The 14090-nt window shown below is 40.7% G+C and overlaps 1 protein-coding gene across 4 annotated transcripts in view; it reads left to right on the plus strand.

The window, feature by feature from the left end:
• LOC143022399 (sodium/hydrogen exchanger 9B2-like) overlaps nt 1-14090 on the plus strand; it is a 607113-nt gene that overhangs the window by 591740 nt on the left and 1283 nt on the right. For all 4 annotated transcript variants that reach the window (XM_076180566.1, XM_076180564.1, XM_076180567.1 and 1 more), the window contains 6 exons: nt 291-469; nt 1162-1254; nt 3212-3292; nt 5910-6074; nt 7137-7214; nt 7400-7533. In XM_076180566.1, coding sequence (XP_076036681.1) covers nt 291-469; nt 1162-1254; nt 3212-3292; nt 5910-6074; nt 7137-7214; nt 7400-7533 — 730 coding nt within the window. The remainder of the gene's footprint in view (nt 1-290; nt 470-1161; nt 1255-3211; nt 3293-5909; nt 6075-7136; nt 7215-7399; nt 7534-14090) is intronic.

A 14090-nucleotide genomic window follows, 5' to 3' on the forward strand; every position in this document is an offset into this window, starting at 1 on the left:
TGGCAGACGTACCTTCTTCCTGCTCTTTCCTCTTCAAAATATCTATCGGATACCATATCTGTGAATTTTCCTTACCGTAAATAGAATCGAGGGTAGTAATTACTAAATACCGTAACTGTGAATTTACCGGATAAAGAATTACCGTATAAGGAGGACTCGCTGCATGAGATGTTCTGTGTCTGTGTGATCACGATTCTTCTTTGAGTGAAGATTAGATTTTGCATTCGAGAAGATTCAGGACTATGATAATGCACAGAACATTTTAAATAAACTTCATTTCTTTATTCCAGGCTCTTTAGAATGGACAGTGATGAAAGGTCCTCTAGAAGTGCTTTTAGGGCTTGGTTATGGAGGCCTGATGGGGGCTCTCTGCTGGCTACTCCCCTACAAGCACGAAAAGAACGCAGCCATCTTGCGATTTCTTGTTCTTCTAGGAGGAGGAATGCTGGCTGTCTTTGGAAGTCAAAAGGTGAGTTTAGATGAATTTTTGCTGGTTCATTGTTGTAATTATTTATTGTAAAATATGACCGTACACCAAATGGCCCTTTTGGTGACCTAGTCGAGGCATACATTCAACCTTCATCCATCTAACATCCATAAAACTCCCCCCTGATCCTCCCTAGTTGTTTTACTCCATCCCATTTCATCCCATGAGAATACTGGCAGAATTCTTACATGTCCCCACCACTACCACAACAAGGGCTCAGGTAGTTGTACATACATACATATACTGAAGGCTTTTTCCCCCTTACACAGGGGGTAGCCAAAAAGAAAAAGACATAGAAACCACTCCCACCCATTCCATTTCCTATATATTCCACTCCCCTCCACCCTCCTCCCTCCCTCTTATCTTGGCACCTCCTGGATGACAGGTCATCCCTGCATCCTGTCCACTGCCCTGGGTAGGTAGTTGTAGATAGGGTAAATGGCTAGTGTAAGAGAACAACGTAAAGGAAAGACAGCATTAGTACAAAAGTGTCATCATTCATGAATGTATATACAAGTATTGCATCACAAATTCTTTTGATAGCTTCCATTGATGTGGTTTTGTTTTTCCATATCCCAATTAGGAAACCTCTTACCATATATAGGTTTCTCACATCTTAGAATTTTGTTTTTATTCATCAATTTATTTATTTTATTTTTCGTTTTTTTTTCCAGATTAAATTTGCAGGAGCTGGTGCCTTGGGTTGTTTGTCGTTGGCCTTTGTAGCAGGGATTGGATGGCGCTCACAAGGATGGTCCGATGATGAGGTGCGTCATTCTTTGCAAGCCTTCCTAGTTTTATTAACAGGGGATGGAATGGGTGGGAGTGGTTTTATGCCTTTGTTTTTTGGCTACCTCCCTTATAAAGGTGAAAAAAATCTTTGGTATATGTATGCTTTTTATACATACATATATCAACAGCTTTTTTCCCCTTACAAGGGAGGTAGCCAAAAACTAAGGCATAAAATCCACTCCCACCCATTCCATCCTCACATACTCCACTCTCATTCGCCCACCTCCCTCCCTCTTATCTTGACTCCTCCTGGATGATGGGTCATCCCTGCATCTTGCCCACTGCTCTGGGTTAGAAGCAATGTAGCAAGACACAGCAGATCCACAGCAAGGCTGCTTCATTTAATCAGTGACCCCCCCTCTGTCCCCTCATGCAGACAATGAGAAGACGGTGAGAATTCCCTTCGGGCTGCATCAAAATATGATTCAGACATACTTCCTCACTCCAACCCCCACCTACTCCCTTCCATGCCAGCATCATCCATACACAACCATTCTACACTCACCCCTATCTTCTGCCTTCTCCCTTCCTTCCTCAACAGACATTCCCCTCTTTCCCAGTGCCCCTTTTACCCCATCCATCCATCTCATCCTTGGTCACCCCTTCATGTTCACTCCTTCCACCTCTGCCTTCCACACCTCTTTTACTAATCTTTCTTCACTCATTCTTTCCATGTGTCCAAACCATCCTAATACTCTTTCATCAACTCTATCTCCCAACTCCCTTTCCACTTCTGCTCTCCACCTCACCTCGTTTCTAACTCAGTCTAGCCTAGTAACCACTACCGTACTTCTGACATTTCATCTCGAACCCATTTAAACTCTTCCTCTCTTATGTTCCACATTTCTGCCCCATACAGTATTGTCAGCACAATCACTCCTTCATACAATATCCTTTTATCATGCATTCTCAAATGTCTATTTCTCGTTACACTTTATAATTCCCCAAGGCATTTACTTGCATCTCTCAACCTACATACTATCTCCACCTCCACTCTTCCCTTTCCCACCACATTTGCACCCAAGTATCTAAAGCTATCCACTTTCTCTAGTCTCTCTCCCTTGATACTCACTTCCAATATGATGTCATATTCTCCCCTTGTACATCTCATAACCTTACTTATACCCATATTTATCTTCAACTTGTTCACTAACTTGAACAGCCAAGGCGACATAATACATCCCTGACAAATTCCTACCTTTACTTCAAACCACTCATTCTCTCCATTTCTAATTCTAACACAGGTTCTAGTACTCTCATAAAAACTCTTGACTGCTTTCAACAGCTTTCCTTTTATCCCATATATCTGTAATACCGCCCACAGTGCCTTCCTGTCTACTCTGTCATAAGCCTTTTCCAAATCCATAAAGGTTCAAAAAACATCCTTACCTTTTCCTAAAACTTTCTTGCATATCTGCCTTACCACAAAAATCTGATTCATGCAATCCCTACGTGTCCAAAACCCTCTCTGTTCCTCTCCTAATCCACCCATAAGCCTTCCCAACTACACTCAACAAACTGATCCCTCTGAAACTACTACACTCATATTTGTCCTCTTTTCTCTTGTAAAGCAGAACTGTACAGGCACTCCTACAGTCCTCCGGCACTCTACCCTCTTTTAGACAAATATAAAGGTGAAAGCAGAATTGGGGTGGAAAAGGCTGTTGAATAAAGTAGATCAAAGAGAGCTGAAATAGTTTGGAAATAGAAAAGTTTATGATATGACATTGCAAACTCCCCCTATTGGAAATAGAAAAATAATTGGTGAAGAAAGGATCATCGCTGTCCCCCCACTACATTGCATAGGTCAGATGCATTGCAGCAAGATTCAGCTGAGCCTAACGACCAAAGCTGGTTTACCCCCACTGCTTCATTACTTCTTTGCTTCGTCATTACGTTGTTACTAATTATGAAAAATATTCATTATTTCAGAACCCAGTAGCTGACTACATTGCCACTATGTGGTCCTTCTTCCAACCTCTCCTGTTTGGACTCATTGGAACTGAAATTCAGGTGAGTGTGTTTGTTTGGCTACTCCCTTATTAGGGGGAAGAATCCTATTGGTATATAAATAATAGGTGTTAGTTCAGTAACCAGAATAACTTCATTATAGATGTAATATAATTCATAAATATTGTTCTAACACCAAATAATTTCATTCAACTGGTGAATAGGGGGGGTTCATGAAGAGTGTTTGATTTGACTGTCCTTCCCCACCTCCTCATAAAGGAAATTAAGGCTTTTTTTTTACCTAATTGTATTACACAGGAAAGGAGCAAAGGTTTTCATCTTATATTCTCTAATTTTCTAGCCTCCCTGGACTCAAATTCATGTACAGTTCCAACTTAATCTCTCTCCTTGATTTCCAGTAATCATATTTAGATTAGAACTCATGTATTGTTTGAGCTTGGGCTATATCACCTTCTAAGATATTCCACATATTTATGCATCTATATGGACAATTATATGTCTTCACATCCTTTAGACATGTGGTCTTTCTTGATTTACCCCCATGACCTTATAAAGCCCTCCCATCTTTGTGTGTGTGTGAGAGAGAGAGAGAGACTGACTGACTGACCTATGGGCCAGTCTTGTGGCCATTTACTGGTTAGAGAGAGAGAGAGAAAGAGAGGAACTTATGGGCCAGTCTTGTGGCCATTTAGTGGTTAGAGAGAGATAGAGAGAGACTTATGGGCCAGTCTTGTGGCCAATTAGTGGTTAGAGAGAGAGAAAGAGAGAAACTTGTGGGCCAGTCTTGTGACCATTTACTGGTTATAGAGAAAGAGAGAGAGAAAGATTTATGGGCCAGTCTTGTGGCCATTTAGTGGTTAGAGAGAGAAAGAGAGAGACTTATGGATCAGTCTTGTGGCCATTTACTGGTTAGAGAGAGAGAGAGAGAGACTTATGGGCCAGTCTTGTGGCCATTTAGTGGTTAGAGAGAGAGAAAGAGAGTGACTTATGGGCCAGTCTTGTGGCTATTTACTGGTTAGAGAGAGAGAAAGAGAGAGAGACTTATGGACCAGTCTTGTGGCCATTTACTGGTTACCTGGGAGATGTGGGTCTCCTGAAAGAGAGACTTGGGGCAGTGAATTGATTGATTGATTGTTTAACGTGTCCAAGTGGAACAAATGTCCCATTGGGTTGGACGAGTGCATATATAGTCCCACCATACAAGGATAAGAGAGCTGAAGTATGAATGTAGTAGTTTAAGAGGTATCAAGCTTAATGTGATTGGGAAGGTGTTGAGAGAATCAGGAGGGAAACAAAGGATGTGATTGGGGAAGTAAGATAGATGAAGTTTGTATTGTAAGATAAGTATTTGAGAAACATTGAGCAAAATGTAAAGATGTTCACTGTTCAGCAAGGAAAAAGGAGAGCAAAAAGGATAGGATTGAATGTAGGAAGATTGTGAATGTGAGGTAGTATTCAAACAACTCTCAGAAACATTCTTTACATTTTATTCTACCAAAAGCGTCTCCATAGTCTGAAAACAAAACAGAAAATAGTGTAAGAAAACGTATCCATTTGTAATTAGGTTAACAAGTACTGTTAGTTACATATAGCTCAGATCGCCACATTATGGAAGAATGACAAACCATGAATAGATGTTTTCATTTGCTTCATAATTTATATTGGGCGCTCACTGGCTGAACAGGTTAAACAGGTTAGAACGTCACTACTTGGACCAAGGGTATGGTTCATGAAATTTCACGTTGCAAAGTCCTCTGCAAGGGACACTATCCTAGCTGCCAGTTAAGGGGAATATGTGACATTAAACTGAATCATAATTTATTTTTGTGTGAATGAGGACTAGGGTGGGGGGGTCATCTTATGATGAGGCAGTGGTGTAAATAGCTCCAGCTGTCAGGCCCTACTTTGGAAGAACTATGCCTCACTGCATTGCTTTTGAACCAAGCAGTATGGTAGAGAGGATGACCCCTCATCCTCAAAGTGCTGAGAGAGGAGAGGAGGTCATTGAATGGGTTTTATAAGTCCATTACATTTGCCCACATTTACTATGACTTTACCAACCCACATCATAAGGGAGAAAAGGTTTTGGTATATAGACAGTGGTGGGATTCAGCCAGTTATTACCGGTTTGTATGAGGTGGGATGGATGGGGGATGGGGGGGTGAGGGAGTATGTGTGAGAAAAATTTGACGCAGCACAAAGGGATTTCTCCCCATCTTCTCCTTTTTTGCATGAGGAGACGGAGAGGGGGGGTCGCCGATTTAATGAAGCGGCCTTGCTTTGGATGTGCTGTGTCTTGTGATACTGCTTCTGACCCAGGGCAGTGGACAAGATGCAGGGATGACCCGTCATCTGGGAGGTGGCAAGATGAGAGGGAGAGGAGTTGAGTGTGATAGGGTTGGAATGGGTGGGAGTGGTTTTTATGCCTTTGTTTTTTGGCTACCTCCCTTATAAGGGGGAAAAAAGCCTTTGGTATATGTATGTATGAACATGTTGTTGGAATTTCATGAGTTCTGCAAAACAGTTATTAAAAACTGGCTTATGCAGGCTACTGGAACAGTGAGAGAATCTATTCTTAGAAAACTGTAATCCCACAACTATACATAGATGTATTGGTGTCAGCAGCATTTATTTTTAAATTTAATTTTTTCTACACCAGGTCATGGAGTTGGATATAAACACTGTTGGATATGGTGTGTTAACTCTTTGTATTGGCCTGACGCTTCGTGTCATCACGTCTTTCCTGGTGGTGGCGGGTGGCGAGCTCAACCTCAAAGAACGACTTTTTGTTGCTTTTGCGTGGCTCCCTAAAGCAACTGTGCAGGTAACAATAATGTGACGACATCTTGACAGGTTGTGAGAGAGGCAGAAAAACACACAAATAGAATGAGAGTTTATTTGCTCTCATTCTATTTGTGTGTTTTCCCCTCTGCCTCTCTCACAATAATGATAATAATAATAAGTTTATTTGGCATTGAATCAATATACATGAAGTGCAGATAATGAAAAGAACACATAGTTTGAAATAATAATTACAGTGGCCAAGGATAACCAAAAAAGCATGTAAATTTATTTCCATTGTGGTCTTTATACTCAAATGGTTTATGATTGTTGTTGTTGTTAATTTTTTTTTATAGAAATAAAGTGGGCAAAGTAAGATAAGACTTAAAAGGTTTGATGGAATGAAAGTGGCAAATTTTGTATTTGTACTTCATTTTTGCTATCGTTTATTTCTATCATTTTTAAATCACTTTTAGCACCCCTTGGACAAAACCTTTTCTTTTTTCATACTCCTGTGGTGCTGATAGTGGTGGTGGTGGGTTGAGTGGGTTTTGGAGATGCATGGTGGCTGTGGCTGTTGGGAGTTAAGAATACTGCCATCATTTTCTTTTTGGCTACCCCTGGTGTAAGAGGGAAAAGCCTTTGGTATATGCATGTATGTATGTTTTCGATGAGCATTGTAAAAGTGACTAAGTGGGGCACAGTTAGGAGACTAGACTCAATTAGTTTGTATATTGGAGAGATTACTGTAATTGTAGTCCAAAAGGATTTCTCCCTGCCTTCTCTTTTCTGCATGAGGGGACGGAAAGGGGGAATTGCTGATTAAGTGAAGTGGCCCTGCTGTGGATGTGCTGTGTCTTGCTGCATTGCTTCTGTGCCAGGGCAGTAGGAGAGATGCAGGGGTGACCCATCATCCAGGAGGAGCCAAGAAAAGAGGGAGGGAGGGGTGGTGAATGGGAATGGGGTATGTGGGGATGAAATGGGTGGGAGCGGATTCATGTGTTTGTCTTTGGCTACCTCCCTTGTAAGGGGAAAAAACCCCTTGGTATATGTATGTATTAATGTATAATTAAACATCAATGTTGTTAATCTTATTTTATTACAGGCTGCCATAGGCTCCAAAGCATACGACTATGCCCGTCAAGAGGGCGCAGGAGAGGAGTACGAGAAACTTGGTAAACAGGTATGACCAAGTCACATTTCTCGTGTAACAAACCTTGTTCTCGTGTGTAGACATTGTGACAGCACCTGAACGAGGACAGTAATGAAGTGTACACTTTATTTTTATATCTTTATAAGCAGTAATGGGCTACCAAGCATAGTAAGATTTCTTACCGATATTGATATGATATTTCCCATCCACTGCAGGTGTTAACAATAGCTGTGCTGGTCATCCTCATCACAGCACCTCTAGGTGCAGCAGCCATCATGTTGTCAGCCCCCAAACTTCTCAATCGGACTCTACCACCCGGTCAAGCACCCATCAGTCCGGAGACCTCTGTGTAGGTGGAATAGGTGTTCTTGGTGGAGGGTACTTACATAATGGTTACACAGTCCTAACCTCTAAGTCCAAGGAAGCAGGCGTCAATGATGCCCCTGGTCCATGCTGGTGGAAGGGAAGAAAGCATGCAAGGTGCTTTGCAGGTGCTTGCAGCTTTCTGGCTTGTAGATTATCGAATGGTTTGCATGTTTGCAGCCTTGATATTTGTGTGTTGGTAACTAAGAGTCTTGTAATAGTTACCACGAAACATGAGGCTCGGAAATTGCTTACCAGAATGCTACTAAGTAGATGGTATTAGGGTGTTGTAGTGAAATGCAGTGTAGACGGACAAACCATATATACAATGATTTGTATGGGATCAGTTAAACGGAAATTAGTTAAGTGACTGTTACTATAAATTGATCAAATATTCAGGGAGTAGGTTAGTCAAATAATGATCATTATAGATTTACCAAAATTGATGGTTTCGCAAGGTGGAATGTACTTTAGTTGTAATTCTTTAGAGGACAAAACTAACAATGGTTTCAGGATGTGCATGCTTGGGCAAGAGACAGTGTAGACCCCACAGTACACAACTTCTCATGGAGGACACTTAAAAGTCATACAGAGCGTCGGCTCTCGAATGACTTACACACCTTTTGTTGCTTGGTTTAGAAATGGTAGTAGTTGTAGTGCTCTTGAGTAAAATGTGTTATATTTGAGATATAAAGATATATTATTATATATGAATAAAAATGCTATATATGTATGAATGACTGTTGTCCACAATGGACAACCTAATTATGGAACAGTTAAGGCCACTGTTACTTAGTTTAGAAGTCACTTTTAGTATAGTCCTGTAAATAATATGGCCAGTTTTGTCATGGCAAGTCGTAATGATAAGACAGTCAACTTGAAAGATGCTGCCAAATGTATAGTGTCAAATCGACATTTGACAATAGGAGATCAAATCCTTACTTATCAACTCAGAGTACATCAAAGAATTTTGCCTCATAGTGTAGATAAGGACTATTCAAAGGTTGGGTGCGAGACACAAGCATGGTAATTCTTCTGAAGATGAAACTTAGTCGTTTGTAAACACTTCAGTGATGATAGGTTGATAGCAAGGAGTGGAGCTTGTGATAAAGTATTAGACATTGTTAGCAGTCATTTGCCCCTTCAGTTGAGTGACATATTTTATATATTTTGGTTTTGTCAAAGATCTGACAGTTGTACTTGGTAGAAATGGAAACTTGCTCCTGAAAGTGGTCGTAATTGTTTTAAGAGCATACTAGGATCTGAGGATAGTAGGGCATTAATAATGTCAACAGAGTCTTGCATTACACATTATAAGGGGACAAAATGCCAAGGAACAAAATTTTGGGATTCTGGGAGAAGAGAAGAAAAAAAAAGAGTCACTTTCATTTACTTCCCATGTACACTTGCTTGTTCACTCCCCCATATTATATATACAGATGCTCCTCAACTTACGTTTTAGTTACGTTCCGAACGGCCGAACGTAACATGAAAATGAACGTGAGTTGTTACTGTACGTTCCAGTAATGTATGACCGTTCATACTGTACTATACATCCATAAATTCTATTACCGTATCTCATAAAACACCCCTAAATCATTAATTATAAACATAACATTGTAAAATAATAACATTAATTTCAAATAAATTAAATTCAAGCAACATAAAGTGAGATGGGGGAGGAGGAGGAGGAGGAGGCAAGGCACGTTCAGTGTGTCATTTGTGCCATGTAAACAATGGACACAGCATCATGCGTAAGTATCGTTTGAATGTCTCGCACTACGGAGAGCGCGCTAAACTAAAAAATTCACTCAATTTTTTTTTTTTTTATGTTTACAATTTTTTTTTTCAGTCAGTTCAAACGTAAAATCGAAAAAACGTAGAATGAATGAACGTAAGTAGAGGAGCATCTGTATATCCCTGAGAGCAAATGTGTAAAATATCTTGTGGAAAGGAACAAAGAAAGTGGCAACAAGGAAGGAGAGCACCTTGTGTGTGTAATTATAAGATTTAGAAAATACTGGAATCCTTGACATACCTATACCAAAAGACCTCTTCCCCTTTTAACCACTTCAGTACAATGACACCTACTTAGGCATCATGAGGCGTGAGTGGATACACAAGGATGCTGACGTCAGTGTCTTGATTATATATATTATATATATATATTTTTTTTAGTTGTACATGAGTTACCCCCGGATTCTGTGAACTGTTTTGATCATGTTTTCCATGTTTATTATTACTCATAGTAAAAGAGAATGAGTGATACAGCAGTGACTTTATATTTTGAAATGCGAGTAGTGTGATGCAAAGTACATATGGCGGCCAATGCTGCATGCGAGAATTTGAGTCATACTGAAGTGGTTAAGGGTCATGAACCCACGTCTCACCCACACCCACCTCTCATCCAACACCCATTTATTTCCCCTTTTATCTGAGATCCTTTTTGTGGATTAAGGAAGGGTCATCCCTGCCCTACCACCATCCAATTGCCTACCTAATCACCTTCCCACTTGCCTACCTACTTGCCTACCTACTCACCTGCCTTCTTGCCTACCTTTTCATCTGCCCTACACACCCATCTACTTATCACCCACCAACCCATCCACCCACCCACCCAATACTTACCTACTCACCCACTTATCTGCCTACCTATACACCTACCTACCTACCTATCTGCAAAACTACCTACTTACACACCTACCTACCTACTTACACACCTACCTACCTACTTACACACCTACCTACCTACACACCTACCTACCCACAAACCTACTAAACCACACACTCCCTATGCACCTACATACCTATACACCTACCTACCTACACTCCTTCCTATTTAACTATACCTACACTCATACCTACCTACCTACCTACTTACACACCCACCTACCTACACACCTAACTACCTACCTACCCACACACCTACCTACCTACCCACACACCTACATACCTACATGCCTACCTATCGGCTTCCCTATCTACCTACCAACCTCCTTAGTTATGCACCTATCTACCTACCCACGCACCCACCCAGGACCTCCCTACTAACATCCCTATTCACTTCCTTACCTACCTACCTACCCACCTACCTACCCACCCATCTACCCATCTCACCTGTATAGCTTAATTGTTAATTAAGACTGTCATCCGTCTTCACAGTCTCTCACTTGTAGTGAAACGAAATCTATGAAATATGTCACACTATTGAAGAAGTTCAATAATTTAATTTCTGTGGTAAGACATGTCAAACTGTGACGAGCATCAGAGGGAGGATAGGTAGCCTGATAAGAGGTCTGAATCTGCAGCTGTGCCGTTGCAGTAATAGGTGTCAGGATTATATTTCTAGTAGATTACCAGTGGCATTTGATGCATGAAAAGTCTGGAAAGTTGACGTGTCCAGTTCTGACGGACATGAAGACCTCTTGTTGACGTATTTCTCAAATAGGTTTTCATTCTAGAAGGTTCGTCTGTTGGTTTTACGCTGGAGTCCAGGCATATAAGAGGTACTGACATAACCCTCTCCCCCTCATGCATTTATACCATGTGCCATACTTGAAAAAACCCTTACATTCTCAAAGTAGAGAGGGAATCTGTGCAATTAGTGTAGGACGCTTTGGTAGAAGGAAACCCTTGCCTTGTCAGTCACACCTCCTGTTTCTGGGTTCCATTTGTCCATGAAGCTTTGAAGAATTAAGTGTTCTATGCATTGTTCTCCTAAGTTTCTCTGTGATTATATGCTGTAGGTGATTACCTCTTTGTTACTAATGGGTGGTAATACAATGCAGTTATGCCTTAATGATTATTTGCCTAATTTAAGTTCCTCTCACAGCACTGCAGTAATAGTGTTGGTGGTTGTCATAGGTCTAGGTTTTCAATATTTAATCTATTCATTACTAAGCTCCTGCCCAGACGTAAATAGTTGGTTTAACGTGTAATCAAAGTTGCGCCCATCCCTTCTGTACTGTAAAGGGATAGTGTTCATATTACTAGCCATATTTTTACTATTGAACCTCTGTTATTTTTATCAATAAATCCACAAACCCAACAAGATACTATTCCCCATGAAATGTTCATAAGCATATAGTTGATAAATATTTGTTTAAAGATTACAGCTTACACAGAATGATAATTTACATCTATACCAGAGGCTGTGTTGACTTCTTACAAACCATAGGTCTTTTGTAGTTGGGTCATATATGTAACAGCAAGTAGTTCATCAGTACAATAATAGAGCATAGACCCTGCTTTGGTTCATGAAGTACACAAATTACGGAATGAACATTGTTTGCAAGATCATATACACCCATACTAAATCAAGTATTTTTAGACCAAAAATTTGAAGAAAAAATATTCCCATGACATGGAAGAATTACACTAGCTGGCTAATGTTCAGGTCACTGCCCACTACTAAAGTAACATTAACAAACACTGCTTGTTAATAGACACCAGTTGCTACATATGTAGACACCACACAGAAGATGCAGAACATGCCTTACAGTGCCCAACATTCACACATACATATACCAAGGCTTTTTCCTCTTTACAAGGGAGGTAGCCAAAAAACAAAGGCATAAAAACCATTCCCACCTATTCCATCTCCAACATACTCCACTCCCCTCCACCCTCTTCCCTCCCTATTATCTTGGCACCTTCTGGATGATGGGTCATCCCTGCATCTTGCCCACTACCTTGGGTCAGAAGCAGTGTCACAAGACAGAGCACATCCACAGCAAGGCTGCTTCATTAAATCGGCGACCCTCCCTCTCAGTCCCCGCACGCAGAAAAGGAGAGGATTGGGAGAAATCTCAACATTCACACAATAATAATAATGATGATGATGATATGGTTTAACGTCACAAACTCCCCCCTACTGGAAGGCTAGGACGGTCCCCCTCACAGAGGGCTTTGTAGCGTGGAATTTAATGAACTATGCCCTTGGTTCAACTTCGCCAGTGGCAGGATTCGAACCGCCATCCCCTTGACCTTCGCCACAAGTAACGATGCCCTAACCTGCTCAGCCCCAAATTTTACTAACTGGAAGCCCACAGCCCCACAGTGATTGGCAATGATTATTGGGCCTTTCCATAGATTTCTCCGGGAAGAAACTATATTGTTTGTTTTAGGATTGTTCCTATGTCATTGAATCAAAGTAGCAGAAGGATGGGAGTACTCATCAATAGCCAGCTCTCCTTATCTCAAAATGTGTAGGAAATATAATTAAAGTCGATAGATCTTGGGCCTGGTCTGCAGATGGAGTACCATACACCTTCATATGAAGGTGAGGGAGTTGACAGATTTTGAAAATTGGGTGCAGAATAATGATTCTCTCTGCCATATATCTTATAGGACCATCAGTATCCATCACTGGTCCTTTTACATAGTACAGACAATAGTACAATGTTCCTTTTCTTTAGTATTTTGTAGGGTGACCCAGTGGTCGTATTAAGTACAATAGAACTGCAGGTCTCATGCAAAAGAAGAGGAATAGAGAAGAAGAACAGAGAATAGATTAATTGATTTGTGAAAAGAATTTGGGTATAGGCTAATGGTTGTTGCCTCAAATTTAACTGACTTGAAACCCACATCCCCATGTTGACTGGTAGTGGTCTTTAGGCTTTATATAGATCTCTCTGGAAAGAAACTTTGGACTGTTTCTAAATCTTTGGCTGAAAGCAATAGGTGAAGGTGATCTGTTTGCTCTTTGTACAAAAAGATGGAAGAAATCCAGTTGAAGTTAATACAGAAAGATCTTGGCCCCGAGAATAAGAGAACAAGTGAGCCTCATGGGGGGCAGCACCTCGAAAGGGAGATGTAGGGGCCATCGAGTTTCGAAAATGGGCAACAAGGAGATAACTCTCTTTGTCATCCATCTTGCAAGATCACTGTTAGAAGGTACCCATCATTGGTTCACTGTGTGTGGGCTTTATCCAAGAAATGAATCGCCAAGTAAAAGGATACAGTGTAGCTAGACTTCAGTGGATAATTACTCATACCTATATACGTACACACATACATACAAAAGAGCCTTTTTCCCTTCATAAGGGGGTGGCTAAATTTAAGCATATACCCACCCTACACCCATCCTACACTCTTGCATCACCTGTTTGTTCCCTCTCCCATTTTAGTACTGTGTGGAGGATGATTATGAATGGAAAATGGGGTGGGGGTGGAGGTGATCTGAGACTACATACAGTAGGTACAATAGGTTATTGACCAGACTTGTAAAGTTTATGATGGTGCGAGATGAAAAAAACAGTCTTTACAAAATAAATTGTCTTCAATATATAATTTATTGAAGCAGTTTTTACGAACATGTCTGGTCCCAAAAAATAACCATGATAATGGGAGAGTATATATTTGTGTTCCCATCCATCACAAGGTTTTTTTGTGCATGTTGAATGTTCAAAATTACACTAATCTTGGTGGAGGAAGAATAAACATAATGCTTTGCCTTCAGGGGTCTGTGATGTGCTCTAGCAATTTAATCTGATTATTTTAACTTGGTGGAGGTAATTTAGAAAACCAAATTTGCAGCAGTTG

This window comes from Oratosquilla oratoria, chromosome 44, assembly GCF_046742065.1.
Source record: "Oratosquilla oratoria isolate Oo_2021 chromosome 44, ASM4674206v1, whole genome shotgun sequence".
NCBI classification, from domain to species: Eukaryota; Metazoa; Arthropoda; class Malacostraca; order Stomatopoda; family Squillidae; genus Oratosquilla; species Oratosquilla oratoria.